Raw genomic sequence first — 26,226 nt, forward strand, 5'->3', positions numbered from 1 at the left:
CTTTTATTTTTAAATGGCAGCCATGTTGGGATGAAAATCCCAAAGATCTTCAAACTGAGAAAGGGACACATTCGTCATAAAACAGTTACACAACTGAACTCAATGGCTAGGGCCATCAGGAGTTTAGTTCAGAAGCTACCAAGTTCAGCTTTAAGTTGATAACTGAAAAGTTTCTCAAACCTTGCAGATTCCTGCAGTAAGAGGGTTCCACAAAAGACCTGGAAAGGTACAGTCCATCATATATACAAACAACATATATTTAATTTCATTTTTTTTTTTATTATGCATTCCAGTGATTTTTCTGTCTCTCGATCTAGATCATCATACATGAGCACGCTCAGTTTGGAAGAGAGGCCTTTGAGTTCTACTCTAATGTAGAAGATGCCACCGCCATGAAGCTGTCCCCCATCATATCAGTGACAATCATCAGAGGATGGTACAAATCTTTTGAGGCAGATTTTTAGCAGCATCTGTTTAACATGCATCCATGCTTCAGTGTGATGCTACACTGATCTTGAAGGAATGTTTGGACCTGGAAATGGTTCATGAAAAAGTTTTACCCCAAAAATCTTTAGCATTGTAGTGCAGCTGAATATTTAAAGTAATCCAGGTGATGTGACTGTATTTTCCTCCCTTTGATGCTTGTTTTGTGACAAGCTGTAATTCTGTCTGTCCTCAGCTGGCTTCTGTATGAAAAACCTGGCTTCCAGGGCCGTGTCATTGCTCTTGAAGAAGGTCCTACAGATCGCATCGTGAACATGTGGGCAGAGGAGGAAATTCCTGCAACACTTGATGAGATGGGTGAACCTATTCCAACAGCGCCTGTGGTCATCGGCTCTATTCGGTTGGCAGTGAGGGTGAGTTCATGTTCATTTAACCTGATCTAAAAAAGCTTAGTTATCCAAAAGAAGATCCAGGCTTATTGTAAATTTAAAAAAAAATGAAAACTTGAAGTTCTTTATTTTTGTATATTTTACAGGACTACAGTGTACCCCATATTGACTTGTTTTCAGAGGTAAATGGGTTGGGGAGGATGACGTCCTATTGTGACGACACTGTTGAGGTCAGCTCCTTTGGGATCCCGCAGACTACCGGCTCCATTAAGGTCCATTCTGGAGTGTAAGTTCAGCTGGATTCTTGTAGTTGTTGGATTATAGGAATGTGTCATTGTTGTCATGTGTCACTGTGGTACAGAGTCATTAAAAAGTCTGAAATTAAATACCAGAAAAATAAGGTCTTAGATTTTCCAAAAAAATTTGCTGTAACTTCTTTACATTACATGAATAATGAACCCTGCACTCTGTTTTAGGGATAATAATTGCTAATAGTTGATTTCTAAACTGGAGAAGTCACCCTGAGGTAGTTCAAGAGCAAATAAAGATAAATAAAATTTGATGGTAAAATCATCCATCTGTTTTCTGTGTGTGAAGGAATGCAGGTTGCAGGCCAGAACTTGTGGTTGTCACAGTTAACTGCTACAGATTACTGAAGGGTGGAGGGAATAGTGAGAGTGCTCTAATTATACCTTGCATTATGAAAAAGATTAAGATAGGTTTTCTTTCTGGAAAGTAAACATTAAATGTTGTATATCTGTGTAGATTCTCAGTCATCCAGGTCATAGTAGTCTCTGGAGCTTGAAAAAAGGCCACCTCCAGGGGACTACACCAACAGGGGTTTAAATACCTGGGTCTCTCCACCATTTGGGTTGAGAACTGAAATAGCCTTTCGGATGAGAGGTGAAAATGTCTTCAAGAAACAAAAAGAAGTCCAGTCACCTTTTTTCAAGCTCCAGAGACTAAACATTAAATGTTGAAATCAGTTACTGCTTACCTTTCCTTGCTCTCCCATGCTGTCTGTGTGTCTTCAGCTGGCTGGTGTACACCGATCCAGGGTTTGAAGGGTTCACAGGGGTGCTGGAGGTGGGAGAGTATCCCTGCCCAGAGGCCTGGGGCTTCCCTGAGCCCTTCGTTGGCTCGCTCAGACCCCTCAGAATGGTATGGTACATGAAATACACAGTAAATTTAGCCACAACATTATTACCACTGACATGTGAAGTTTATCTACAGTGGCGTTTTTCAGGGTGGGGTATTTTAGGTCTTGAAATCATTTATCAGTACATGATACCTTCAATGAGAAAATCCAGAAAAAGAAATTGTTTTGGGGAACATCAACTCCGTAAAGAGAGATTTAAAAAAAAAAGACCTGCAATCAGGACCAAGGTAATGACTTCTTCAGGAAAGGTTTGGAGAACAGGGCAAAGTGTGCAGGGTTCAAGATGCAATCGAGCACCTGTGGGCTGTGCTGGAAAACAACCTTGAAAAGATCCACTGCTAAAGTTTTGGTGCCTCTTACCACAGGACGTGTTCTGAGGTCTGCAGGCCCCAGCAAGTCAATGTGAGGGGACCTACATAATACTAGGCAGGTGGTTTAATGTTGTGGCTGATGTGTGAATGTTTGCACTTGACTTTCATTTTGTGAGTTGCATCAGTCTGATAAAGTGTCTTTATTTTAGGGAGCGATAAGAGTGGAGTGTCCCAATGAAATCAAGGTTTGTTCTGCTTTATGTTACATCTGTTTCACCTGTAAATACCTGCTGCTGTTACAGAAACACAGATCAAATTGTCTTCTATGTTTCCTAAATACCCCTCGGAGAATATCACTCAGACCTAAAGGAGTGATGAGAAAGGGAAGTTTGTTATGGGCAAGTCTCACTAACAGCTTAGTCTAAGCATCTTTCATTATGTTGACAGCTTAACTCAAATTCACAATAAGAACAATTCGAAGGAAAAAGGATGAATTGTTTGTTATAGATCTCACATTAGTATTAAAATATGGCTGAATTCCTGTAAACAGGAGAGAAGTTATTTGCTAAGAAAACAACACCAATGCCTGACTAAATTCAAATGATGTCTTCATGTTATTTACAGAACCAGACTTGGTCAGTCAATCCTGTACATTCCATAAAAATATCTTGCCAATTTTCATGGGTTTGGTAGCTATACTTTGTAGGAATAAGCCAAAGAAAGACCTCACCTAATGAGCATGTCCAAACAATTTTCACCATCAGCTTCTGGTATGCTGACAGCTCTTAGCCTACAGCCTCAACTTCTAGGCTGTATTGATTGATGTGAAATTTTATGCCAAGATATGTTGTATTTGTAATCTGTGGAATAAATGGGAGTCTATCTTGGGGCAGGAATGGACTAAAAATACATACAGAGGTAAAAACTCCTTCCTCATTCCAGGCCTTATTGTTCGAGAAACCCAACTTTGATGGAGAATGTATAGAGATTGACCGGGACATCTACAACTTACAAGAGCAGGACGAAGAATCAGACAAACCTGCTGTGAACAAGAAGTCGCTGCCTGCAGTCGGGTCTCTAAAGATCCTCGGTGGTCTGTGAGTATTTCACTATGCATTTACTGGAGTGATCATCATTTGCCAGTTAGTGTTGCCTTTGCAGACTCAATTCAATTCAATTTTATTTATATAGCGTCAAATCACAACAAACAGTCGCCTCAAGGCGCTTTGTATTGCAGGTAAAGACCCTACGATAATACAGAGAAAACCCAACAGTCAAAACGACCCCCTATGAGCAAGCACTTGGCGACAGTGGGAAGGAAAAACTCCCTTTAACAGGAAGAAACCTCCAGCAGAACCAGGCTCAGGGAGGGGGGGGTCATCTGCTGTGACAGGTTGGGCTGAGGGCAGAGAAAAGACATGCTGTGGAAGAGAGCCAGAGATTAATAACAATTAATGATTAAATGCAGAGTGGAGTATAAACAAAGTAAATAAGGTGAATGAAAAGAAACAGTCTATTGTGGGAACCCCCCCAGCAGCCTAGGCCTATAGCAGCATAACTAAGGGAGGGTTCAGGGTCACCTGATCCAGCCCTAACTATAAGCTTGATCAAAGAGGAAAGTTTTAAGCCTAATCTTAAAAATAGAGAGGGTGTCTGTCTCCCGAATCCAAGCTGGGAGCTGGTTCCACAGAAGAGGGGCCTGAAAGCTGAAGGCTGTGCCTCCCATTCTACTCTTAAGTATCCTAGGAACCACAAGTAAGCCAGCAGTCTAAGAGCGAAGTGCTCTGTTGGGGTGATACGGTACTATGAGGTCTTTGAGATAAGATGGGGCCTGATTATTCAAGACCTTGTATGTGAGGAGAAGGATTTTAAATTCTATTCTAGATTTAACAGGGAGCCAATGAAGAGAAGCCAATATGGGAGAAATCTGCTCTCTTTCTAGTCCCTGTCAGTACTCTAGCTGCAGCATTTTGGATCAGCTGAAGACTTTTAGGAAGCTTTTAGGACAGCCTGATAATAAAGAATTACAATAGTCCACCCTAGAAGTAATAAATGCACGAATTAGCTTTTCAGCATCACTCTGAGAAAGGATGTTTCTAATTTTAGAAATATTGCGCAAATCCAAAAAAGCGGTCCTACATATTTGTTTAATATGTGCATTGAAGGACAAATCCTGGTCAAAAATGACTCCAAGATTTCTCACAGTGTTACTGGAGGCCAAAGTAATGCCATCCAGAGTATCTGGTTAGATGCCACGTTTCTAAGATTTGTGGGGCAGAGTACAAGAATTTCAGTTTGATCTGAATTTAGAAGCAGGAAATTAGAGGTCATCCAGGCCTTAATGTCTTTAAGACATTCCTGCAGTTTAATTAATTGATGTGCGTCATCTGGCTTCATTGATAGATAAAGCTGAGTATCATCTGCATAAAAATGAAAATTGATGCAATGCTTTCTAATAATACTGCCTAAGGGAAGCATGTATAATGTAAATAGAATTGGTCCTAGCACAGAACCCTGTGGAACTCCATAATTGACCTTAGTGTGTGAAGAAGACTCCCCATTTACATGAACAAATTGGAGTCTATGAGATAAATATGATTCAAACCACTGCAGTGCAGTACCTTTAATACCTATAGCAAGCTCTAATCTCTGTAATAAAATGTTATGGTCAACAGTATCAAAAGCTGCACTGAGGTCCAACAGGACAAGAACAGAGATGAGTCCACTGTCAGAGGCTCTAAGATGTAACCTTCACTAATGCTGTTTCTGTACTGTGATGAATTCTGAAACCTGACTGAAACTCTTCAAATAAACCGTTCCTCTGCAGATGATCAGTTAGCTGTTTTACTCACTGGGTAAAGTTCTGAAATGTACCAAAAATATTGATGACACATTCACGAAACTGTCCTGTATGGTTGCATTGGACTGTTGTATGTACTGCAGGGTTTTCCTAATGCTTTGCAAGTGTTGCTCATTGTTGATGTGAGTCTTGAAGCACTCGGGAGCTGGTCTCACTTTTTATGTTGGATTACGGTCTATTAAATACAGAAGGTCTATGCCAGGGTGCTGGAAAGGAGGGTGCGTCCGTTAGTCGAACCTCGGATTCAGGAGGAACAATGCGGTTTTCGTCCTGGTCGTGGAACGCTGGACCAGCTCTTTATCCTCTCAAGGATATTCGAGTGTGCGTGGGAGTTTGCCCAACCAGTCTACATGTGCTTTGTGGACTTGGAGAAGGCATTCGACCGTGTTCCTCGGGGTGTTCTTTGGGAGGTTCTGCGGGAGTATGGGGTGTCTGGCCCATTGTTGCGGGCCATTCAGTCCTTGTACAACCACAGTGAGAGCTTGGTCCGTATAGCCGGTAATAAGTCGGATTTGTTTCCTGTGGGTGTTGGACTCCGTCAGGGCTGCCCTTTGTCACCGATTCTGTTCATAATTTTTATGGACAGAATTTCTAGGCGTAGCCAGGTGGCGGAAGGCTTCTTCCTTGGTGGCCTCAGAGTCACATCTCTGCTTTTTGCAGATGATGCGGTTCTGTTGGCTTCATCACGGGGGGGCCTCCAGCTCGCAGTGGAACGGTTCGCAGCTGAGTGTGAAGCGGCTGGCATGAGAATCAGCACCTCTAAGTCTGAGGCCATGGTCCTCAGCCGGAAAAGGGTGGAGTGCCATCTCCGGCTCAGGAACGAGTTCTTGCCTCAAGTGGAGGAGTTTAAGTATCTCGGGGTCTTGTTCACGAGTGATGGGAGAAGGGAACGGGAGATCGACAGGCGGATCGGGGCTGCTTCTGCAGTGATGCGGACGCTGCACCGGTCCGTCGTGGTGAAGAGGGAGCTTAGCGTAAAAGCGAGGCTCTCGATTTACCGGTCGATCTACGTTCCTACCCTCACCTATGGTCACGAGCTTTGGGTAGTGACCGAAAGAATAAGATCGCGAATACAAGCGGCAGAAATGAGTTTCCTTCGAAGGGTGGCTGGCCTCTCCCTTAGAGATAAGGTGAGGAGTGCGGCCATCCGGGAGGGGCTCAGAGTAGAGCCGCTGCTCCTCCACATCGAAAGGAGCCAGTTGAGGTGGCTCGGGCATCTGATTAGGATGCCTCCTGGCCGCCTCCTGGGTGAGGTGTTCCGGGCATGTCCCACCGGGAGGAGGCCCCGTGGTAGACCCAGGACACGCTGGAGAGATTGTGTATCTCGGCTGGCCTGGGAACGCCTTGGGGTCCCTCCGGATGAGCTGGAGGAGGTGGCTGGGGAGAGGGAAGCTTGGGCTTCTCTGCTTAGGCTTCTGCCCCCGCGACCCGGCCCCGGATAAGCGGAAGAAAATGGATGGATGGATGGATAAATACAGACTGTAATGGAACAGAAATACAGAAAAAAATGCCATCAGTATTGTAATATGTCTTTATATCACTCTTAAAGCTGGGTGGGCTATCAGGAGGCAGACTTTGAAGGCCAGCAGTACATCCTGGAAGAGGGGGAGTATCCTCACTACAGTGACTGGGGGGGGTCTGAGGATGGGCTGCAGTCACTTCGGCCTGTAATTGCAGTACGTATCACCTGCAACAGTCATCTCTGATGAACAGACTTCTATTTTTTTTTAACGTTTTGTCTGTTCTCTTCTTCTTGAGGACTTCCTGTCCCCACATGTTAAACTGTTCAGTGAGCAGAACTTTAACGAGCGAGGCCTCAGTGCAGACTTGCTGGTACCCGTCCTCAACCTTGAAGACACCGGCCACGGTACCAAAACCCATTCTGTCGACGTCATCAGCGGAGTGTAAGTCAGCAACACAAAAAGAAAGAAATCAGCACAAAGCTGAAATTCATGTCATCTCTCTCAGGTTTTGGGCATGTGCTTCTCACTTTACAGCAGTGACTGTTTTATCACCGCACATATAAACATACTCATCTACAGCGCCAAAGGATGATTTATGAATCATCAGTCTGTGAATCTGATCCATTCATGTGATTGATTAAAAAAAGATTCCTGAGGGCAAAGCTTTACAAAAACAGTCTGTAGTTACTATCAGAGTGTATTACAGGCTTCTTCTGGGATATGAAAGCTTAGTTTAGTATCATATTGTTTAGTTTGTGTGTGTGTGTGTTAGTGAGACTTGTGTACTACTGCATATGATAATAAGTAGTCCGGTAACAAGAGAGGAGATTTGCAAATATGAGCTGATAATCAGTAATTAATTATTTGGGGTATTATTGTTTTTTTGGGTTTTGTTTTTTTGATGGAGTTGTAACAGTTCATCCGAATGACTAACCGCCTCCACCACAGTTTCACTCCAAATGATATTTGAAAGGTGCTCTGAAACTCTGATTAAATATTCCAAAATAGTACGATACAGACCTAAAAGACTCTAAAACAAATCTGTTACCTTTTACAATGAAGATTTCTTTGTGGCCTCACATGAAACAAGGGAATCAATGGTAACGAAAACTAATCAGAATCTGCAAAATTGCTATTTTTAAACATGTTTTGGACCAAAATTTCCAGAGGGCAGAGAAGCCCAGACCCCCCCTCTCCCCAACCACCTCCACCAGCTCACCCGGTAGGACCCCAAGGCGTTCCCAGGCCTGCCAAGAGATATAATCTCTCCAGTGTGTCCTGGGTCTGCCCTGGTGCCTCCTCCTTGCTCATTGCCTGGACAATTAATTAGATTTGCCTCCCTCCAACTTCAGCTGCTTCCTGACCATAAAAATCAAGTTCAAGGGTTAGAGTTGTGACACACTGGAGGAAATTTTTGCAGAGCCCCAGTAAAATGGGACTGGTACAGACAGATCTAAAAATAACAGATGCTCTAAAAAAGTTCCAGAAGTGCACAAGATTTTTGGGCCAGACAACATCAGCTAATGTTTTGGAGGTTTTTTTTTTAAGCCCTGGTCTGTCTAGTCCAGCAGAATTTGCTTTAGGCTGCAAATCCTTAATCTTAAGGCAGTTGTTTCAGATGGATTAAGCAACTGCCTTGCAGTTACTTAAACTATCTTAATTTTAGATCAACAATGGCTATTTCTTAGGACTTTCTAGAAGTGTCAAGTTGCAGCAGACATCCCTGAGAGGTAGCATAAACCTACACTTTATTCAAATAAGGAGTGGGTAACTGAGGGTTACAGCACACTTTGCAGAACTCGTTACATAAACAAAAAGATGGATGCTGTGGTTGCATTTTATGGCTGAGTTGATTCTGAGGATGATGTCTTTGTTGTTGCAGGTGGGTAGCATTTGAGAAGCCAGGATTCAGTGGGGAACTCTATGTCCTGGAGAAAGGCATGTATGCAAACCCAGAGGACTGGGGAGCTCAGAGCTTCAGGATTGCATCCATACAGCCTGTCTTCCATGTAAGAAATCATCAAGATCTGTTAAAGAATCAGAGTTATAAAGTCTGTGTTTCTAAAACCTTTCCCGTTTGTCCTGCAGGACAGCATGGAAACCACAAAATTCAAGGTATCATCCCTTCTTGAACAGCTCAGTATAAGGCAGAAACAATGAGGACTCTGTGCTTGTGTGTCCTGCTGAGTCACTGAGGCTGTTTGGATGTATTACAGGTCCAGCTGTATTCTGAACCTGACTTCCAGGGACGGCTGGTCTCTCTGGAGGACAGTGTGCCAGCTCTGGATGATGACTTCACACCCAGGTCCTGTAAGGTGCTGGCTGGCAGGTAGGTGCAGCGAAATAGCTTCCAAAAGTCTGTTTTAGTGATTTTAAATGTAGCTCACTAGAAAAGCTCAAAATCTTCAGCCAGCCACCTCATGAAACTGACTTCTGTATTTGACTGTAAAAAGTTAAATAAACTGTTTTGATTTTGAACTGGCAGATTTTTGTAATCTGTCCAAATTATTATATAGAATGATGTTTGGTTCTTTTCCTCTATATCATACATTAAATTGGTGCAGTTTAATAAAACTGATATCTCATTATATTAATGCTCAAAATTTATTTTAAAAAAATTCTAGTTTTTGATTGTGACACTTTGAGTGGGTTCAATTTTTTGGCAGTTTAAATGTGATTTTCAGCCCTGAAAATATTTCCTGATCTCATGAAGTTATGAGGGATTAAAACTAATGCAAAAAGAATTAAAGTGCAAAATTTGATGCATTTTGAGGGCCTGTAATTCTAAAAATATTCATGGCATGAAGGTGAAATATTTCATGGCTTCATTAAATAAACTGCATTTGATTTTCATCGAATGTGTCAGCTGGGTGGCTTATGAGGGAGTCCAGTTCACAGAGAACATGTACGTCCTGGAGAAGGGAGAATACCCAAACACAGAAGCCATGGGCTTCCTGTCCTCAGACTCGAACATCCGGTCCATTCAGACTACAGGACACGTGAGTGTTTGTTCTCTGAGACTCTTCAGCCCTCAATGGTGCTCTGCAGGTATTTAACACACTCCCTTCTGGCCCTACAGGAGTTCTCTCTGCCCTCCATCCTCCTGTTCACTAGGGTGGGCTGCAGAGGACGCAGGGTGGTGCTGACGCATGCAGCTGTGAACCTGCTACAGGCTGGACTGGACACCCGCATACGCTCCCTGGTGGTGGAGGGAGGAATGTAAGCGACCACTATTAACTTTTGCACTGTGCTCGGTTTATAAATGTGAGAAAAAGCTGCCATCAGACAACATTTTTTTCATACACAACAGGTTTTGGTTCAGATTGAGGTGTGTTTGCACACAGAAGCATAAAAGTTTAAATTATGTGTCAGTAAATTGAACCCCACTTACAAAACAACTAGGTAAAAATATTTTTACAGTCTAAAAAAATCTAACGTAAAGCTAAAATTTTTTTATTATTCTGTAATTCTGATGAACTGAGCTACATCAACATCAGTGCCAAATTATTGATTTACACTCACACTACATGCACAAAAAAAAAAGAATAAAGCCAAAGATTCAGTTATTTGGTAATGTGATTTAACACAAAGTACTATAAATTGAAGGGGTGAATCTTTCTTGTCTGAGGCAGCCTTGATTCATTATTCAATCTGCTATATCCTTGCAATTGGAAGTTTTTTTTGTTTTTTTTTTTTAATACAAACAACATTTTTGTAACCCTGTGACTCTCAAACTGTGGGATGCCCCCCCCCCGGCGGGGCGATTGAGCCACTGCAGGAAGCTGAGGATATTGAGGGAATAATAAAGTGAGGTTAATTGAAATGAATTTGATTTGTGTTGGATTCAGTATTGGCTTACTTGTGGTTCCTAGGATACTTAAGAGTAGAATGGGAGGCAGAGCCTTCAGCTTTCTATTTTTTAAGATTAGGCTTAAAACTTTCCCTTGTGATCAAGCTTATAGTTAGGGCTGGATCAGGTGACCCCGAAGCCTCCCTTAGTTATGCTGCTATAGGTCTAGTGTTTCTTTTTATTCACCTCTTTTTACTCTGTTTATACCCCACTCTGCATTTAATCATCAGTTATTATTAATCTCTGTCTCTCTTCCACAGTGTGTCTTTTGTCCTGTCTTTCTCCCCTCAGCCCCAACCAGTCACAGCAGATGACTGCCCCTCCCTGAGTCTGGTTCTGCTGGAGGTTTCTTCCTGTTAAAGGGAGTTTTTCCTTCCCACTGTCACAAAATTTCTCATAGGGGGTCGTTTTGACTGTTGGGTTTTCTCTGTAATTGTTGTAGGGTCTTTACCTTAAAATATAAAGCACCTTGGGGTGACTGTTGTGATGTGGCTCTATAAAATAAAATATAAAACAAAATTGAATTAAATGGATAAACGGTTTTTGACACTCTCATTCTGACATTTGTTTCACTAAAGTAGGTTTGGATCAATTTTATAGTTAACGCTTTTATTGTGAAACATTTGCAGTATCCAACTACTGCAACACTTACTGTGACTGAAATGGTGTAGTAAGATGGGTGTAGATTTGTATTTACATTATGTAAGGGCAGCACAGGCCTGCACTTATAATAGTGTAACTATCCACCCAAACCAGCTTTACATTCATGTTTTTATTTTTACTTAAAAAGTAACTTTAAAATGTCCTTTTAGCTAAACAGTGCTTACCTCAGCACTTTAGCCAAACTTTCAGCTTTCAAAATCCTGCAACAGGTCTGATATGAACTTGTGACATTCCCTAAAATGCTGCTAAATTCTTTTAGTTTCATTAAGACCACCAAACAAACCCCTAAGTCAATATGTGTCAAAGGCCAACCATCATTTATGCTCTTTATATTAATTTCACTCCCTTTTTGTGAACTGGAGACAAGAAGCTTTAAGACAAGAACCCCAACTGCCTGTCTGCTCTCCAGGTGGGTGGTGTATGAGGGCAATAACTACAGAGGTCGACAGCTGATTCTCCGACCAAGCGAAGTGGCTGATTTGTTTCAGTGCAGCGGCTGGCAGCGAATAGGATCCCTCCGTCCATTACTGCAGGTAAAAGGAGTAAACTCAGTAACTACGGTACCTTAAGTGTCACCTGTGCAGTTTAGCTTTAATTTTTCCACTGAACACAATCAAAGAATATACAGTGGCATCAAAAAGCCTCACTTACATGGCACAAGTACATAGTAGCTTCACCACAGATCAGTTAAAGTTTTAGTTTTGAGTTTATCATCTTCAAACTCGAAGAGCTGCTTACCAGCTGTGGTGGAAGTGTCCTCCATTTTTCAGACCTTTTAAAGCACCCACAGCAGTGATCTTAGAACTCTCCTTAGACTGGAAAGAGATTCTTTAAACAAGCAGCCGAATCTGAGTCTGCTCATTTTCAATGAGCAGAGCAGCTTGTTTACAGTCGTCCATCTTTTAGCATTATGTCATACTTTTCATTCAAGGTGGGCTTAAAACATTAAACTCTGTAGTTATGGAAATATGGAGAAGCAGAACCTGTCCTCCTTAAGTGACAGCAAACTTTATTTCAGCAGAAAAGGTTTAAGTTTATTTGATTTTGCATCAAGTGCCAAATACTTTTTTGAAGGCCACTGTATTTTAAAGTGTTAAAATACTAAAAACACGGTTGGTTACAGTTGATTGTGATATAAACCTAACCACAGAATTTTGAACATTTCCCTCCAAAAACAGAAACCGATGTACTTCCGCCTGAGGAACAGGGAGACGGGATGTATGATGTCTCTGACAGGAACGCTGGATGACATCAAGCTGATGAGAGTTCAGGCCGTGGAGGAGACAGGAGGAGAGGAGCAGGTGTGGCTCTATCGAGATGGCTATCTCACCTGCAAGGTACGCCATAGAAAACTGCTTAAACAGGCACCCTCAGAACACTGGCTAGCTGCATTATCCTTTGATCACCATTGCAGCACTACATACAAACTACATTTGGGCTTCTAATCCAGTGCTAATTAAGTCCTGTGCAACTTAATGAAGTTCATGTATTTACCTGCACTTGGGTGCAGTTGAATAATCTGAAAAATTCCTACCTCTGTTTTCTGGTTTACTTGTGAATTTGCTCCCATTGCAATGTATGTCTAATTCATCCCAATTCATTACTGTGTTCGTCTGCTATATGATATATTTAACTGAAATTGCTGATCTGAACAACCAATGATTTTATAAAGGAAAATCATGAAAATTATCAGGGGTGCCCAAACTTTTGCATACCACTGTTATGTCATAGCCCTTGTTCCTCAACACCTGACAATACTCTGTTGCCAGTATGGCTTTAGTTCTCTCTCTCACTCACATTGTGCGGTAGGCTTGGGTAGCCTTACTGGATGCATGGCCCGGATGCATTCAAACCCCTAACCTATTGTTCCAAAGATCCAGATGTTACCACTACACTATCCAGCTGCTGGATGACATGGGACACTAATATCCAGAAAGAGCCAGAAAGTTTGACTTCATTTTACTTGCAAAGCATGACTTTATCTGATGCTCAGGATCACTGAAACAGTGTAAACAGTGTGTTTACAGATTAAGAATAAAATGTAATGTATTGATGTAGTCTACTTCTCCTCCTGTCTGTCCTCAGGTGGTCGAGGAGTGTTTCCTGGAGTCCACAGGCAGCGTGATGATGGCGGGCAGCCGGCTCTGCATTTCACCCGAGCGAGGCAGAGACAGCCAACTGTGGAGCATCAGCCCAAATGGCGTGGTGCACAGCCACCTCAAACCAGACCTCATCCTGGAGGTCAAAGGTCAGATACTTCTGTTCACTTCAAACTTAACTTTAACCAGGGTTCTAAGCCAGCGGTTGATCGCCCAGTACTGCCCTATGCTGAAGTCATCTTGCACTAGGCTGAGAATATTACTGGTTTGCTATCGGAACTGTTCTAACTGCAATTAGCAAGCGGGTGCGTACCCCACACAAGCCGCCCCGTCACCAATACCAGGCTGATTTATTTATTTATCCCCCCTTCTGCTAGACTGCTGCACCATAGTATTATTTCACCGCTATTTGCCATCTACCATCAGGCACGCCCAGTTTTGTTCACAATGGGCATGTGCGATCTTGCGACAGTCCTGTTTACGCTTGATTTTGCGTGGCAAAATAGTGACCAGAGTGAAACTGAGGGGGAAGTAGAGGAAAAAGGGACCTCAAAGGACAATTTTGGGCTTCCTCTTAAGCATAAAATCCCAGGAGCTTGTCTTGTTTCTTGTCTTCGTAGACTCACAAGGATAATACACTGACATGTTGCCACTGTTGGCAACTCCACAGTAAGGACAGTAGCTACTGGCTGTCCTAAAAGTCACTATATGATGTCATCACCTAATTTGCATAATTAGTCATTTGTATGTAGTTGTAATTGAGGCTGCAGGAGAGAAGAGTAACATCTTTGGAGAAACAAAAAGTGAGAAGGGGGGTTTGGGTCCCCCTTGGTGTCGAGCCAAGGTCCAGGGGGATTGGGGGCGTTTTAATCTGGGAGGCCATCCATCCATCCATCCATCCATCCAAACATCCATCCAGCCAGCCAAACACTCCACAAATACCTGAATCAAAGATGAATTTAAAAACTATCACCTGTGTTTCACTGTTCTCCAGGTGGCCATCAGTATGATAAAAACCAGGTGATCCTCAACATGTTTGATGAGCAAAAGCTGAACCAGAGGTGGAGTTTGGAGTTGCTGTGACAGCTGTTTGACCCTCTCAGCCTCCTGATGAAGCTGGATCAGGAGGCTGGGCCCTCAGGCACAGCTCCATGTGGAGCACACAGATGTTCTCTGCCATCTTGGTTGCTTGGAAAGAGGAACTTTTAAATTACAATGAAATTTTCTGTGTTTTTGAATTTTAAATAAAAAAAAAAAAAATTTTTTTTTTAGCTGAACTTTAAACCAAAGACTGTTTTCTTCAGTGAGGCCTCAGCCCTGTGTCAATGCTGCACTCTTTTCTTTACCTGTAAGGTACTTTTCTCCTAAACACTGACTGGCAGCAGGATCAAGAGTGACATGCTTAAACACCAAAAGCTTTTTGTAGATCAAAATGATCTGTTGTAAAGTTTTGTCTTTTTAGTTTTTTTACACAAACTTCACTGTATTGTTTGTGCAGAAACACTGTGTAGACTTTGAGTTTAACTCTGCAGCCATCTGCTAGTTGTAAATGTCTGAGAATATGGTTACACATTAAAATGAAAACATGATTTTTTTCTGTCTGTTTTTTTATTGTTTGACAATAAAAAGTAGAAAAGCCAAATGGTGGAAGAGAAGCAATCATACAAACTTCATGAATGTACTTTGGATAGAAAACGAGGTGCAATCACCCCACTTACCCGATTTAAATTTGATTTCCCCTTCAGGGTCCTCTTCATGTGCACCTCTGGACACCTTCCAGCATGGCTTCTGTTTGCCTCTGATGTCCAAACAGTGACACGTGGACTTTATTAGCTAAGACTAGATGTCGAGAAGACTGCTGAATAGAGACACTGAACACACCTTACACTAAGTGTTCTTCCTGGTAGCTTAACAGACCTATTAAAGCTTTTGGGATAATGAGGAAAAGAGACCACAATGAGCCGTGTCCTGAGCGAAAGCAGCAGTAGTCTCATGACACACTAGGTTTACCTGAGCAGTGTACGACCAAGCAAATTCAGCATACCCAGGGCATCTTTGCCCCAGCAAACATTTCCATGCTGACCTGTGTGGTCTGAACGTGTGACACAAGTTCACTGAGTCCTCATCGCTAATTAACAGCGATGATCCTCCGAATGGTTTAACACAGGATTTGGTGTTTGCTCCAGAGGTACACAAGGAGAACATCTCAAAGGGGAAGCAGCTAAATTTAAATCAAGAATCCATTTTTGTGGGCTGAGTCTATGAAAGTCTGTCTCTCTCACTCAGTAAACTGAGGCCTTTATATTTAGTTGGTTTCAAGATGTACAAACACTATACGTCGTCACCGCCTTTGTTGATCTGGACTACAGTCTTTCCTCGGTTATGACCCTTCTCCACCTTCTCAAAGGCCTGAGGAACCTGTGAAAAGCTGAAAGTTTCTTCCACCACAGCCCGGACCTGAGACAGAGGAGAGACACAAATCAGTGAGGAAGTTCTCTTGAAGTGTTCTGTTTATATTCTGTCATAGTTCCAGAGGTCAATATTCATATTAAACATGGCCAAAGTTTCTAACGATGACAGTGTTCACACAGTAATTCCAAAAGCTCAGATTATCAGTTTTTTCCAACTGTGATCCATCTGTGACCTCTCATGGACCCCTAATATTTTATGTCCCAAATGATTCACAAACAAACTGAACTGTGACACATGGAATAGTCTAGTGAAGAAAAGTGAGTTTGGTTCATTTACATAAAGAGAACTGAATGTGACATCCTCCACATCTGGGAGATAATCTTTCACTTTAAGTGTTAAACTGAGTAAAAAATAAAGAAAAATAGACGTGAAACAACAGTGAGCATCACCAGAGTTCAATGAAACTGGAACACCACTTGGTGGAGTCAAAGAGTAAAGGTATAATGGTGGACGTGAGCAGGATAGGTCTAATTTAAGGCCTTCATAGCTATCTATCCACTTTTCTCACAGTGAGCATGCTTCTTCACACTGACTGTGTTTCTGCAAGAGCATGCTCACTGTGAGAAACTGATATGGAATAAAGAGGTGATACCTGCTTAAGGTATGAATCACTTTCAGCTACTTTCAGTACTTCTAGAAGCATTTTGCCACTCGGCAGCCATCTTAATCTTCTCTTCTCTTCTGTCTGTTATTTTTAATTTCAGTGGTCACCAGGACATAAAAACTAAAATAATTTAAAATGTTGCTTAAGTTACCCCAAAATGTGATTTTAGAAAGTCTTCTTCCACTGAAAGTTACATCCTTGCTGTTGCTGAACTCTCCCATACACTGATTTTACACACTGCATTATAATAGATGAAATATCAAATGCACTCAATGACTATGACTTTCTCAAGTATGTTTAATTAAATAAAACTTTTAAAATACACATTTTTTGATAAATGATAAAATGTAAGAGTGTGTATATGAAGGAACGGTGTAACCACCGTTCAAAGCCTTACTGTGAAGACTCAAGCTGAGTGTTTTTGGCACCTCAGTGTTTTAAAATCAGATGTGATAGAACCGAAACTGACAAACTCACAGTAGCCCCATTTACAACTCATTTTATCATTAAATGAGACCAAAATAAGCATTATGTTGTATACTTTAAAACTAGCAAATGAGACCATAAATTTACTAGTTTCTATCCAATCCAATCAGAGGGGCCATTAGATAAAATGCATGTTTAAGGCTTTGCCTTCTATAACCAGAAGCTACTATCATCTTTTATATACAGTCTGTGGTATTTAATGTGCTCACGATATAAAAATATTAAAACATGACAGAGGATTAAATCCAGCATCATACCTGCTTTGCATCCACCATATCCCTGATTTCATCCAGCGCAGGACCACTGGGTGCAAAGAATCCCCAGCGGTAGTGAACCCCCTTCATCAGGTGCTGCACCAAAACAGGAAAGGTAAGAGGATCAGAAAGAAATGAATGTGACAGCAGAAATTTTAAAAAAATGTTCTTTGTGGCACATTTATTTATTTATCAATAATTCTGGCCATTTTAACCTTCCGTACAATACTACCAAAAACATTATTAGTGCAAGTTCATATTTATAAACTAATAACTCCCCACCTCTGACAGAAAAATCCTCAGCATCATCAGCAAACAGCAAAACTATGAATGAGCTGCTGGAAAAGTCATTCTCAGATCTGCGTTAGATTACAGGGACACTGGGGGCACGAAATGATAAGACAATGCTGATATTAAATAAACAGCAGATGACTCCTCTCCAACCATGCAGAGAAAGTCTGACTGTTCCTTCTATGGAAATGGAAACAGTCACTCTATATGGTTAACTGTCAGAAGAACAATGGGGTTAAAGGTGGTAAGAGAATGGGGGAGGGGGACTGGAAACTTAATCTACATGCTGAAGAGGAAGTGAAAACAGTGACACAAAGAAGGAGTTTCATTCCCGCAGATTTACTCCAAATTACCTTCAACCTGCATCACCTTAAAATATTAAAAGTTATAGATTTCATTCTGGAGAAAGTCAATGTGAGTAAAACCTGTACCACCTACCACACACTCAGGGGGGTAACCACAATGGCGTGACACAATCTCGTTAACCTTACTTTTAACAAGAAAAACTAACCGATAAGCATTAGGGTCAGCTAAGGTTTCTGTGGGGGCTGCCCCAGCCTGCTACCTCCATCTAAGCTCATCTTCATGTACAATTACTTTAAAACTGTTAAAAAAACAAAACAAAACAAACAAACAAAAACAGTATGCCTGTTGTAATGTCAGATTTTTTTTAATATGTCAGTAAACACTGATTTTAAGTATGTCTTCAGCAGAAACAATCAGACTGTATACAGAAGATGAACTCATCCACCATAACCCAGTAATTATGCATTCTGAAACCCCACCATGCCTTTTTTTTTTTTTTTTTAGCCAAAAGTGAAGACAGAAGGACAAGAGAGCAGAGTGCTGAGTTACCAATTTCCTGAACGGTTTGTTAGTCCAATGAAGCCACACCAGCCATATTATTGGTCCGATAATTGCATTAAAAAATGCTCCAAAAGGCTCCAACAGCACAAACACAGTCCAGAGGTCCAGTTCAGAGGCCACGCCCCTAATAACGCACACTTTAACATTAATCCAATTTAAACAGGTGAGTTATAGAAACATTCTCCCCCCATACAGTTGTTATGAAGGAGGAAATTATCCACAAAGGCCAAAGCAGTTTCTGTATCAGGCAGTAAACATGTTTATTTGTGCTAGAATGTTTTAACATGTCTATGGGGACTGACTCACTGCGGCGCCTCTGAAACTGTAGACAGAGCTTCATTTTTTAATCTTGAAAATTTAAAATAGGATTAACTAACAAATGGCAACATTCCGTATTAAACTTATAAACCTGTAAAAATAATTAGTTTGTTAAAATGGAACATATGATGCTCTTCAGCTGTTTTTTTTTTTTCTTTTGTCTTTTGTAATCTTCTGTCTTTTGGTCCATGACTCATTCCTGACTAAACTCGCATCTCTTTTTATAAATGCAGATCAGATCTGCAGGTCCAAAATGAGCTGAAACACCCTTAAACACTCAAGTGAACTAAGAATCATAATTTTCTGTGAATCTGTCAAAAGTCATTTTATGCACTATACACACACTATATTTTGAAACTCTGAACTAAAGCCGTTCATGTCACCCCGATCTCTGATCCTGTTTCAGTTTGAAATACTTTCTTTATTTAAAAAAATGTGATGTGAATTGAAGTCTAAACATGTCAATGCAAGTGAAGGCGGCCATCAGACTGAAAAACCAAAATAATCCAATCAGAGAGAGCAAAAACTTCAACAATCTTGGAAAGAAAGAACCAGCTCAGTAACACCAAAAGGCCTGAAAGACCACAGAGAACAACTTAAGTGCATGATGACAGAATCATTGCCATGGTTAAGAAAAACAACTTCACAACATCTGACCAAATTAAGAACACCCTTGACCCTCAAATCTACAACCAAGAGATGCCTTCATGAATAGAAATGCAGTTTACAACACACAAACCACTCAAACCACTGTCCACACTCAAGACCAGGAAGGCTTAGAATTTACCAGAAAACATCTAATGTGCTATAGCTTCTACTTGTGTAATAATCTCTTTAACTGTGGAACTTGTGCAGGTTAATAGTAAAGTTATTTAGGATTTGGTTTCTATTATATACACTGCACATTTCTTGCAATTCCATAAATATCCAACTTCATAACTGAAGAAACAGGTGGAAATGCACAAAAACAAAATAGAGAAGTCGATTATTTCCACACACTTTGTAGTCTAACGTCAGATCACAAAGTGTGTGAAATGCTGCAGTTGCATCATTTCAGATAAAGAGGAAGCTGTTCTGTCTTTTCGGTCACCATGTGATCATGTGTGCTCCAAGGTAGATGAAAACAACTCTTCAGTTAGAAGAAATATAAAATATAACACCATCCACTTACAGACATACTTACAGACACACACCAGGAAGCAACATCCTGCTGCAGTAAATGAACATCGTACAGTTTGCACGCAGTGCACTGCTGCATCCTCTTTCTCCTGACCGCACAATCTACAGCTATACCCACAGAAACAACATGTGCAAAGAGATAACTCAGTGTTTAAAACAAGTTACTGCTGCTGTCTGTGTCTTGTTTTCTTAGCTGAGAGATTAAATTACATTAGATTAAAGTTAACATGCGGTCAGGTCCCTGACACAGGTTTTCTACATTTGTCTTGGATTTTAAATTCAACTATCAATATGTGATTTGAGGAGGATTAACTGCATTGACTGTTGAAGAATTACAGCCATTTTATACACATTTTCAGAGGCTCACAAGTAATTAGACAAACTAATATTATTTTAAATATACGGATTGTTTTTAATGAAAATCGTTTGTGGTCAGTGACTGCCTGAAGTCACCAAATACTGTTTCCCCTCCTTTGAGATGCTCTGCTGAAGCTTGTTTTCTGGGTCTCTCTCTCTCTGCCTTCAGTTTTGTCTTTAATAACTGATAAGCTGCTCTGTTGGGTTGTAGAATATCCCATTTCTTTGCCTTGAGAAACTCTTGGGTTGCTTTTGCAGTTTGCTTTGGCTTATGTTGGCTCTGTGAAGCCCTGATCCATTTGCAGCATCTGTCTGAATCTGAGCAGCCCTGAACACATCACAGCTCAACCTGCTGCTTCTATCAGCAGTCACATCATCAGTAAACATCAGTGAGCCGGCTGCCTAATGCTGCCTCCACCATGTTAGACAGATGATGTGGTGTGAGCTGTTCCTCTCCTTCTTCACACTTCTCTTCCTTCCTCCTGCTACAACTTCACCCTGGTTCAATCTGTCCAAAGAGCTTTATTTCAGGCTCTTTTAGGTGCCGTTTACACGAAGCCGTTTTCACTGGAAACGGTGTCGTTTTGATGCGTTTCAGCCTTTCGTTTACACGATGACGTTTCAGAAACGATCCGCGTTTACACGATGACATGTGAAACGATGGAAACGATGAAAACGATGTAGTTCCCATGCCAGGCCACAAGTTGGCGTTGGTTTTCTCTTTGCAAAGTTTGTTTATGCAAGACGCGCATGCGTGAAGTGACACAGTAGGTAGTGCGGCAAATTGTTCATTACTTACAAAACGGCCAATGTGAGAGGTTTTGTGTGGACTGACAATGAGGTTGGATCGCTGGTGCACACAACGCTGAATTACAAAACGGTAAAAACACAAGAAAAGCATAAGAAGCACTCGTGAATCCGTGAGTACTGTTTATCAATTTGCGCGTGCGCGAAAAACTGTGGCTGTCACAACCATAGTGTGCATGTGCGAGTCGAGCGTTTTCAAATCACCCCGGTTTCAAGTGTTTACACGAGAACGCAAGCCGGTGCGTTTCTGAAACGCTCCACTCTGGACCCCGTTTCCGAAACACATCGTTTTTCACTCTGTTGTCGTGTAAACAGAAGGGCGAAACGCATCAAAACGACACCGTTTCAAAATGAAAACGGTCTTGTGTAAACGGCACCTGAAATAAATTTGCATATAGTACTGCTTCCATACGGCCTGAATTTTGAACATGTCAATGTGCATGTAATATTAGGTGCTTTTAGACTGCAGGGACTTCTTCATTTCACCAGCTTCACAGCTCTTAAAACTCTTGAACAAAAGCCCCACTTTTTTCTTCCTTCCATTTGGTGGCTGTTTTACTAATTGTTTTCTTAATAGTAAAAAAAATACTCGGAAATGGAACACTGGAGTCCAATCTAACAGACAAGATTAAACATCATCTGTACAATTAATTATGTGCGAGTTTAAGAGTCACATTCAGGCACCAGGGCGTGAGCAGGTGACCACCGCGTGGCGTGTGGATGGTGCTGGTTCGAGTCCTGACCTGTCGCTATTTACTGCATGTCTTCCCCATCTCTCCTCCCGGTTTCCCATCACTCTTCACTATGAAACTTTTTCAAATAAAGCCAAGAAAAGGCCAAAAAAAAAAAAAAAGAGTCACTTGCAACCACTAATCACGTATGTCTTGTGTCTGCCCACAGCCTCCTCCCAGTTGAATCTGTCCAAGAGATCTCACCTAGGAGGCATTCTGGTCTGAACCACTTCAACTGGCTCCTTTCGATGTGGAGGGCTAGCAGCTCTACTCTGAGGGTCTCCTGAATATCTGAGCTCCTCGCGGTCTTTCTAATGGAGAGCTTCAATCTTTTTCTTTCAGTCTACCACAGCTTGTCATCAAAGATTAAAGTAGGAATGTAGATCGACCACTAAATCAACAGCTTCACCTTCACCACAACAGGCTGGCATGCCTCACTGTTGAAACTGTACCAATCTGTTTGTCAATCTTCTGCTCCACTCTCCCCTCACTTTTGAACGAGACCCTGAGAAACTCCTCCATTTGAGGCAGAAACTCATTCCCAAACCAGAGTGAGCACTCCACTCTTTTCTGGTTGAGAACCATATTTTTAGATGTGTAAGAACTAGGGCTGCAACGATTAGTCGACATAGTCGACAATAATCGACAATAAAAATAGTCGACGACGAATTTAATTGTTGACAATAGTCGTTTATTATTACTGGTGATTTTTTTTTTACGTAGTGAGACATCTTCCTGTCCGTCTTTCTCTGGCGAGCTTCACACATGCATGCGCAATCCGGCTGTTAAGTGATGACGTAGAATTCCATTTCCTGGTCCAAACTGTCACGTGATCAAGTTGCCGCAATGCTGTGTCCCTGGTTGCTATAACTCGAAAAAAACACACTCAGGTGTGATTTTACTGATGATAAAAAGAGAAGCGGAAATAGCTGCAGTTGATAAGGTATGTTAGAATCATCTTTAATAGTGACCAGTCATTGGTTATACCAGGGGTCGGCAACCCGTAATCCGGAAAGCGCCATTTGAACCCGGTTTACACGGAAAAGCCGCAAATAATAGCGGAAGCCGGTAGCCGCTACCGGAAGCCGGTATAGGTTACCGCGAGTGACGCATATATTGAGAAACTAAAATAAATAAGTAAAATGATTTTATTTTAATATTTCAAGATCACACTAATGTTCCAATTTAAAACTACAACAAAAACCGAACTGAGAAAAACAAAATGCACTTCAACTGGATACTGATAATTTACTTCCACGAGCCGCACATTAAGCCTGGATGAGCCGCATACGGCTCCGGAGTCGCAGGTTGCCGACCCCTGGGTTATACCGTTGCTGCTTATTTAGAATCATTTGGACCCAGAAACGAGATCGGATAGCATTCAGCCGCACGTTTAGTGATGGGGGATACTGGTAAAACTATGCAAACTTTGTTTTACAGGGACAAAAAAGTACTATATATTTTTTTTATGGTTGGAAAAATGGACCGTTAGTCATATCAGCAGCAAACCTGATTAAAGGTTTTGAATGAAGTATGTGTTACTACCACATTTTAAATAACCTAATGCTAAATGTAAAAGCTGATAGCTAAATAAGTGCCATTTCATAATTATGCAATTCATAATCCGATTAGTCGACTAATCGTTTCAATAGTCGATGACTAATCGACTATCAAAATAGTCGTTAGTTGCAGCCCTAGTAAGAACTGCAAACCAACAAGACATGAGATCCTGAGACCACTGAACCAGACACACTCAGAACCTGCAGCTAGGCTGCATCTAGAAGTTTTGTTTGTTATGAACAGAATTGGAGACAAAGGGCAGCCCTAGTAGAGGCCAACATCCACCAGGAACAAGCCTGACTTATTGCCAGCAATATGAACCAACTCCCACTGTAGTTCTACTGGGTCCAGATGGCCCACAACAGGCCTGATACCCGAACCTTGAAGAGCCCACCAAAAGCATGTGGTCAAATGCCCTCTCCCTGTGTCTTTGATGAATACACAGATGTTAAAATTGAAAAGCAAGTGCCTACCATTGAATGAATCTCTCAATAGTTCAATATTCTGATCATACAACCTGCTCCACTCGGATCATTTCAGAAACGGGGGAAGTGTAGTAAACCCCTATTTTTAAGTAAATGGTCAAACTCCATGCTCACCTTAAAGGTTTTGGTGGCCACTGTAGCAGCGGTCTGCATCATGCCATCAGCTACACCCAGCCTGTCAGTGTTCTGCAGGAAGGGCGTCACGAGGGTGATGTACTTGGCGCCACTCCATGGCTTAAGTAGCTTCAGCGCCCAATGCTCCGTGTCACCCCCGATGTTGTCCAGGATCAGGTCGAATCTTGAAGGTAAAAAGTAAATTAGCGGGAAGATGGCAAACAGAGGCAGAGATTCACTCAGAGCGAGGTAGGCTTACTTCTCCAAAACACTGAGCAGCTCCTCGACAGGCCCAGCAGTGTAGTCCACCACGTGGTCTGCCCCAAGCCCCCTTACGAACCGTTCGGCATTCTGGGAGCACGTAACAGTCACATGGGCTCCCCACGACTTCACCATCTAAACAGGAGCGGCAGTTTAATATTTATTCTGTCCTCAAACAGCCTCTTTATACATTAATTTGCTGTTTCTGTTTAGCTTCATCTAAACAGAAACAGATTTAAGAGCATCAAAGCACGAGCAACAAAACACTTGATTACACTCATGTAACCATAAACAGATCCACTAAAGTCTCAGGCTGGTTCTGACACAACTAATAACAACCAAAGTCATTTCCTGTATATTTTCATTTTATTTGACTTAGCTTTATAAAGGGTGCAGTATCTCTTCAGTTAGTTTTTGTTTTTATTTCAGTTAAATTAAATATTTATTCGTTAGGGCCCGAGCACAACCTGTGTGCAAAGGCCCTATTGTATCTGCTTTTGATTATTTAAGCAAATTAATTGCTTTTTTGAGGGCCTATACATGCTAAAAAAACTCATGAAATTTTGCACACATGACGGGTCTGGTGAATATTTACGTATTTTAATGGTTTCAGGCATGGCCGTTTCAAAATAGCTCTAAAGCGCCACCTTTAGTTCAATTCCCACTGCTGTGTTTCATGTACATATATGAAATTTGGTACACACATGTAACATGTCTAGACGAACAAAAAAAGACCGCTGGGTGCCCTAAACCCAACAGGAAGTCCACCATTTTGAATTAAATGGGTGATTTTAGTGATTTCCTGCCCTCATACTTTCTCTAATAACTCATAGGTTTTGGTAGAAATCAACTTCATTTTTGGTTTGTCTAATTTACACACCAGGGGAAATCTAAATTTAAAAAATGGTGAATTTTCACCAGAGGGTGTGGCAGTGATGCCACAGAAATTTGATCACTTGCCAGAAAATTTTGATTGGACAATGTAGGTATGAATGAGAGCCAATCAGGATCGAACTCAAAGCCACATTGCTCAATCTGCGTCAAACTTCAGTGGTTTGATGAGCCTCCTGCCCTGGACACATTGATATACATAAAGTCCCTAAACATTAGAGCGCCACCTAGTGGGACCTGGAAACATCATTAAATACCATGTTTTTTGCATAGCTCCGGAGCTACATTTTATCTACATATTTGAAATTGTGCAGGCTCGTGTAACATCCTAAGACACGCAAAAAAGTCTCCTGGACCCGTAGCTGAAACCCTACAGGAAGTCAGCCATCTTCAAATTAAGGTGTCAATTTTTGCCATTTTCATACCTGCTATTTGAATCATCTCCTCCTACGGCATTTGACCCAGTGAGATCAAAATGGCTAAGCATCATCTAGACAAGTAGGGCATCAAAAGTTGTTGAAGGTTTTGTAGAATATTCAACGGCCTTGTCACACCAGGTCGATGAAGTGGCCTTCATTTTTCTCTTTCACCACAAAATTGTTTTTGCACTCGTTCGCGCATGCTTTGCCCAATCAGCCTAAAAATGTAATCACTCATGTACAGACCCAGGCTGAATCCATAACTACAGATTCAAGTCTGTAGATGCAATAGCACCCCTTACAGAAGCAAATGAAAATTTGTATGGCGGTCCACAGAATTAGTTTCTCTGAAATGCATGAAAATTTATTTCAGCATTTTTGACATCATCCTGATCTAAAAAGTCAATCAGAACCATGCCCCATTTTGCATGCCACAGCCGTGACTATTCTCCAAATACTGCATTATGTTTATATGGAGAGCACAAGATTTAGTTTCCCAGAAATGTATGAAATTGGTTCCAGACATTCTGTACACCATCATGATCAAAAAACCTCAGAGCGCGGCACGACTCGAGCACACCACAGGTTACTTCAGTGTAATGTAAGATGCAATATTCAGCCGTGTTCATGTCAGGTGTTTAGGTAACTAAAGTGGTCTCCACTGTCCACCTTTTCATCCTTACCTGTACAGCAAATGTTCCCACTCCCCCGGAACCTCCAAGGATCAGAATCCTGTAACAGAAGAGGAAATGCCACAACAGCTGAAACAATAAACAAAAAACAAAAAGGGCAGTTTTCTGAGAAAGAGAAACGTAAAAGAAAAATGGGAAATGTGTGCAAATTTTTTGTTTTTAATTGTCAAATGTTTGATAAAGAAATGGCAAATTTTGCA

At 41.5% G+C, this 26,226-nt stretch overlaps 2 protein-coding genes across 5 annotated transcripts in view; one reads left to right on the plus strand and one right to left on the minus strand.

The window, feature by feature from the left end:
- LOC115772724 (mucin-17-like) overlaps positions 1-14,840 on the plus strand; it is a 90,491-nt gene extending 75,651 nt beyond the window's left edge. For 3 of the 4 annotated variants that reach the window (XM_030719119.1, XM_030719120.1, XM_030719121.1), the window contains 18 exons: positions 188-226; positions 318-436; positions 680-857; positions 980-1,119; positions 1,868-1,994; positions 2,513-2,548; positions 3,246-3,400; positions 6,713-6,839; positions 6,922-7,067; positions 8,509-8,635; positions 8,715-8,741; positions 8,843-8,955; positions 9,493-9,625; positions 9,706-9,845; positions 11,549-11,672; positions 12,318-12,476; positions 13,225-13,387; positions 14,233-14,369. In XM_030719119.1, the coding sequence (XP_030574979.1) occupies positions 188-226; positions 318-436; positions 680-857; positions 980-1,119; positions 1,868-1,994; positions 2,513-2,548; positions 3,246-3,400; positions 6,713-6,839; positions 6,922-7,067; positions 8,509-8,635; positions 8,715-8,741; positions 8,843-8,955; positions 9,493-9,625; positions 9,706-9,845; positions 11,549-11,672; positions 12,318-12,476; positions 13,225-13,387; positions 14,233-14,321 (2,142 nt within the window). In that variant the 3' untranslated portion in view covers positions 14,322-14,369. Of the gene's footprint in view, positions 1-187; positions 227-317; positions 437-679; positions 858-979; positions 1,120-1,867; positions 1,995-2,512; positions 2,549-3,245; positions 3,401-6,712; positions 6,840-6,921; positions 7,068-8,508; positions 8,636-8,714; positions 8,742-8,842; positions 8,956-9,492; positions 9,626-9,705; positions 9,846-11,548; positions 11,673-12,317; positions 12,477-13,224; positions 13,388-14,232 lie in introns of all 4 variants that reach the window. The other variant, XM_030719118.1, reaches the window with a different exon arrangement.
- A 5-nt stretch (positions 14,841-14,845) lies between these two features.
- The window catches only part of rtn4ip1 (reticulon 4 interacting protein 1), a 32,103-nt gene continuing 20,722 nt past the window's right edge, over positions 14,846-26,226 (minus strand). Inside the window, exons 5-9 of the mRNA XM_030719123.1 lie at positions 26,018-26,066; positions 24,023-24,159; positions 23,764-23,947; positions 17,058-17,150; positions 14,846-15,695 (exon numbers count right to left, since the gene is read on the minus strand). Of these exons, the coding sequence (XP_030574983.1) occupies positions 15,570-15,695; positions 17,058-17,150; positions 23,764-23,947; positions 24,023-24,159; positions 26,018-26,066 (589 nt within the window). The 3' untranslated portion in view covers positions 14,846-15,569. The remainder of the gene's footprint in view (positions 15,696-17,057; positions 17,151-23,763; positions 23,948-24,022; positions 24,160-26,017; positions 26,067-26,226) is intronic.

Source organism: Archocentrus centrarchus, chromosome 22, assembly GCF_007364275.1.
Source record: "Archocentrus centrarchus isolate MPI-CPG fArcCen1 chromosome 22, fArcCen1, whole genome shotgun sequence".
Classification (NCBI taxonomy): domain Eukaryota; kingdom Metazoa; phylum Chordata; class Actinopteri; order Cichliformes; family Cichlidae; genus Archocentrus; species Archocentrus centrarchus.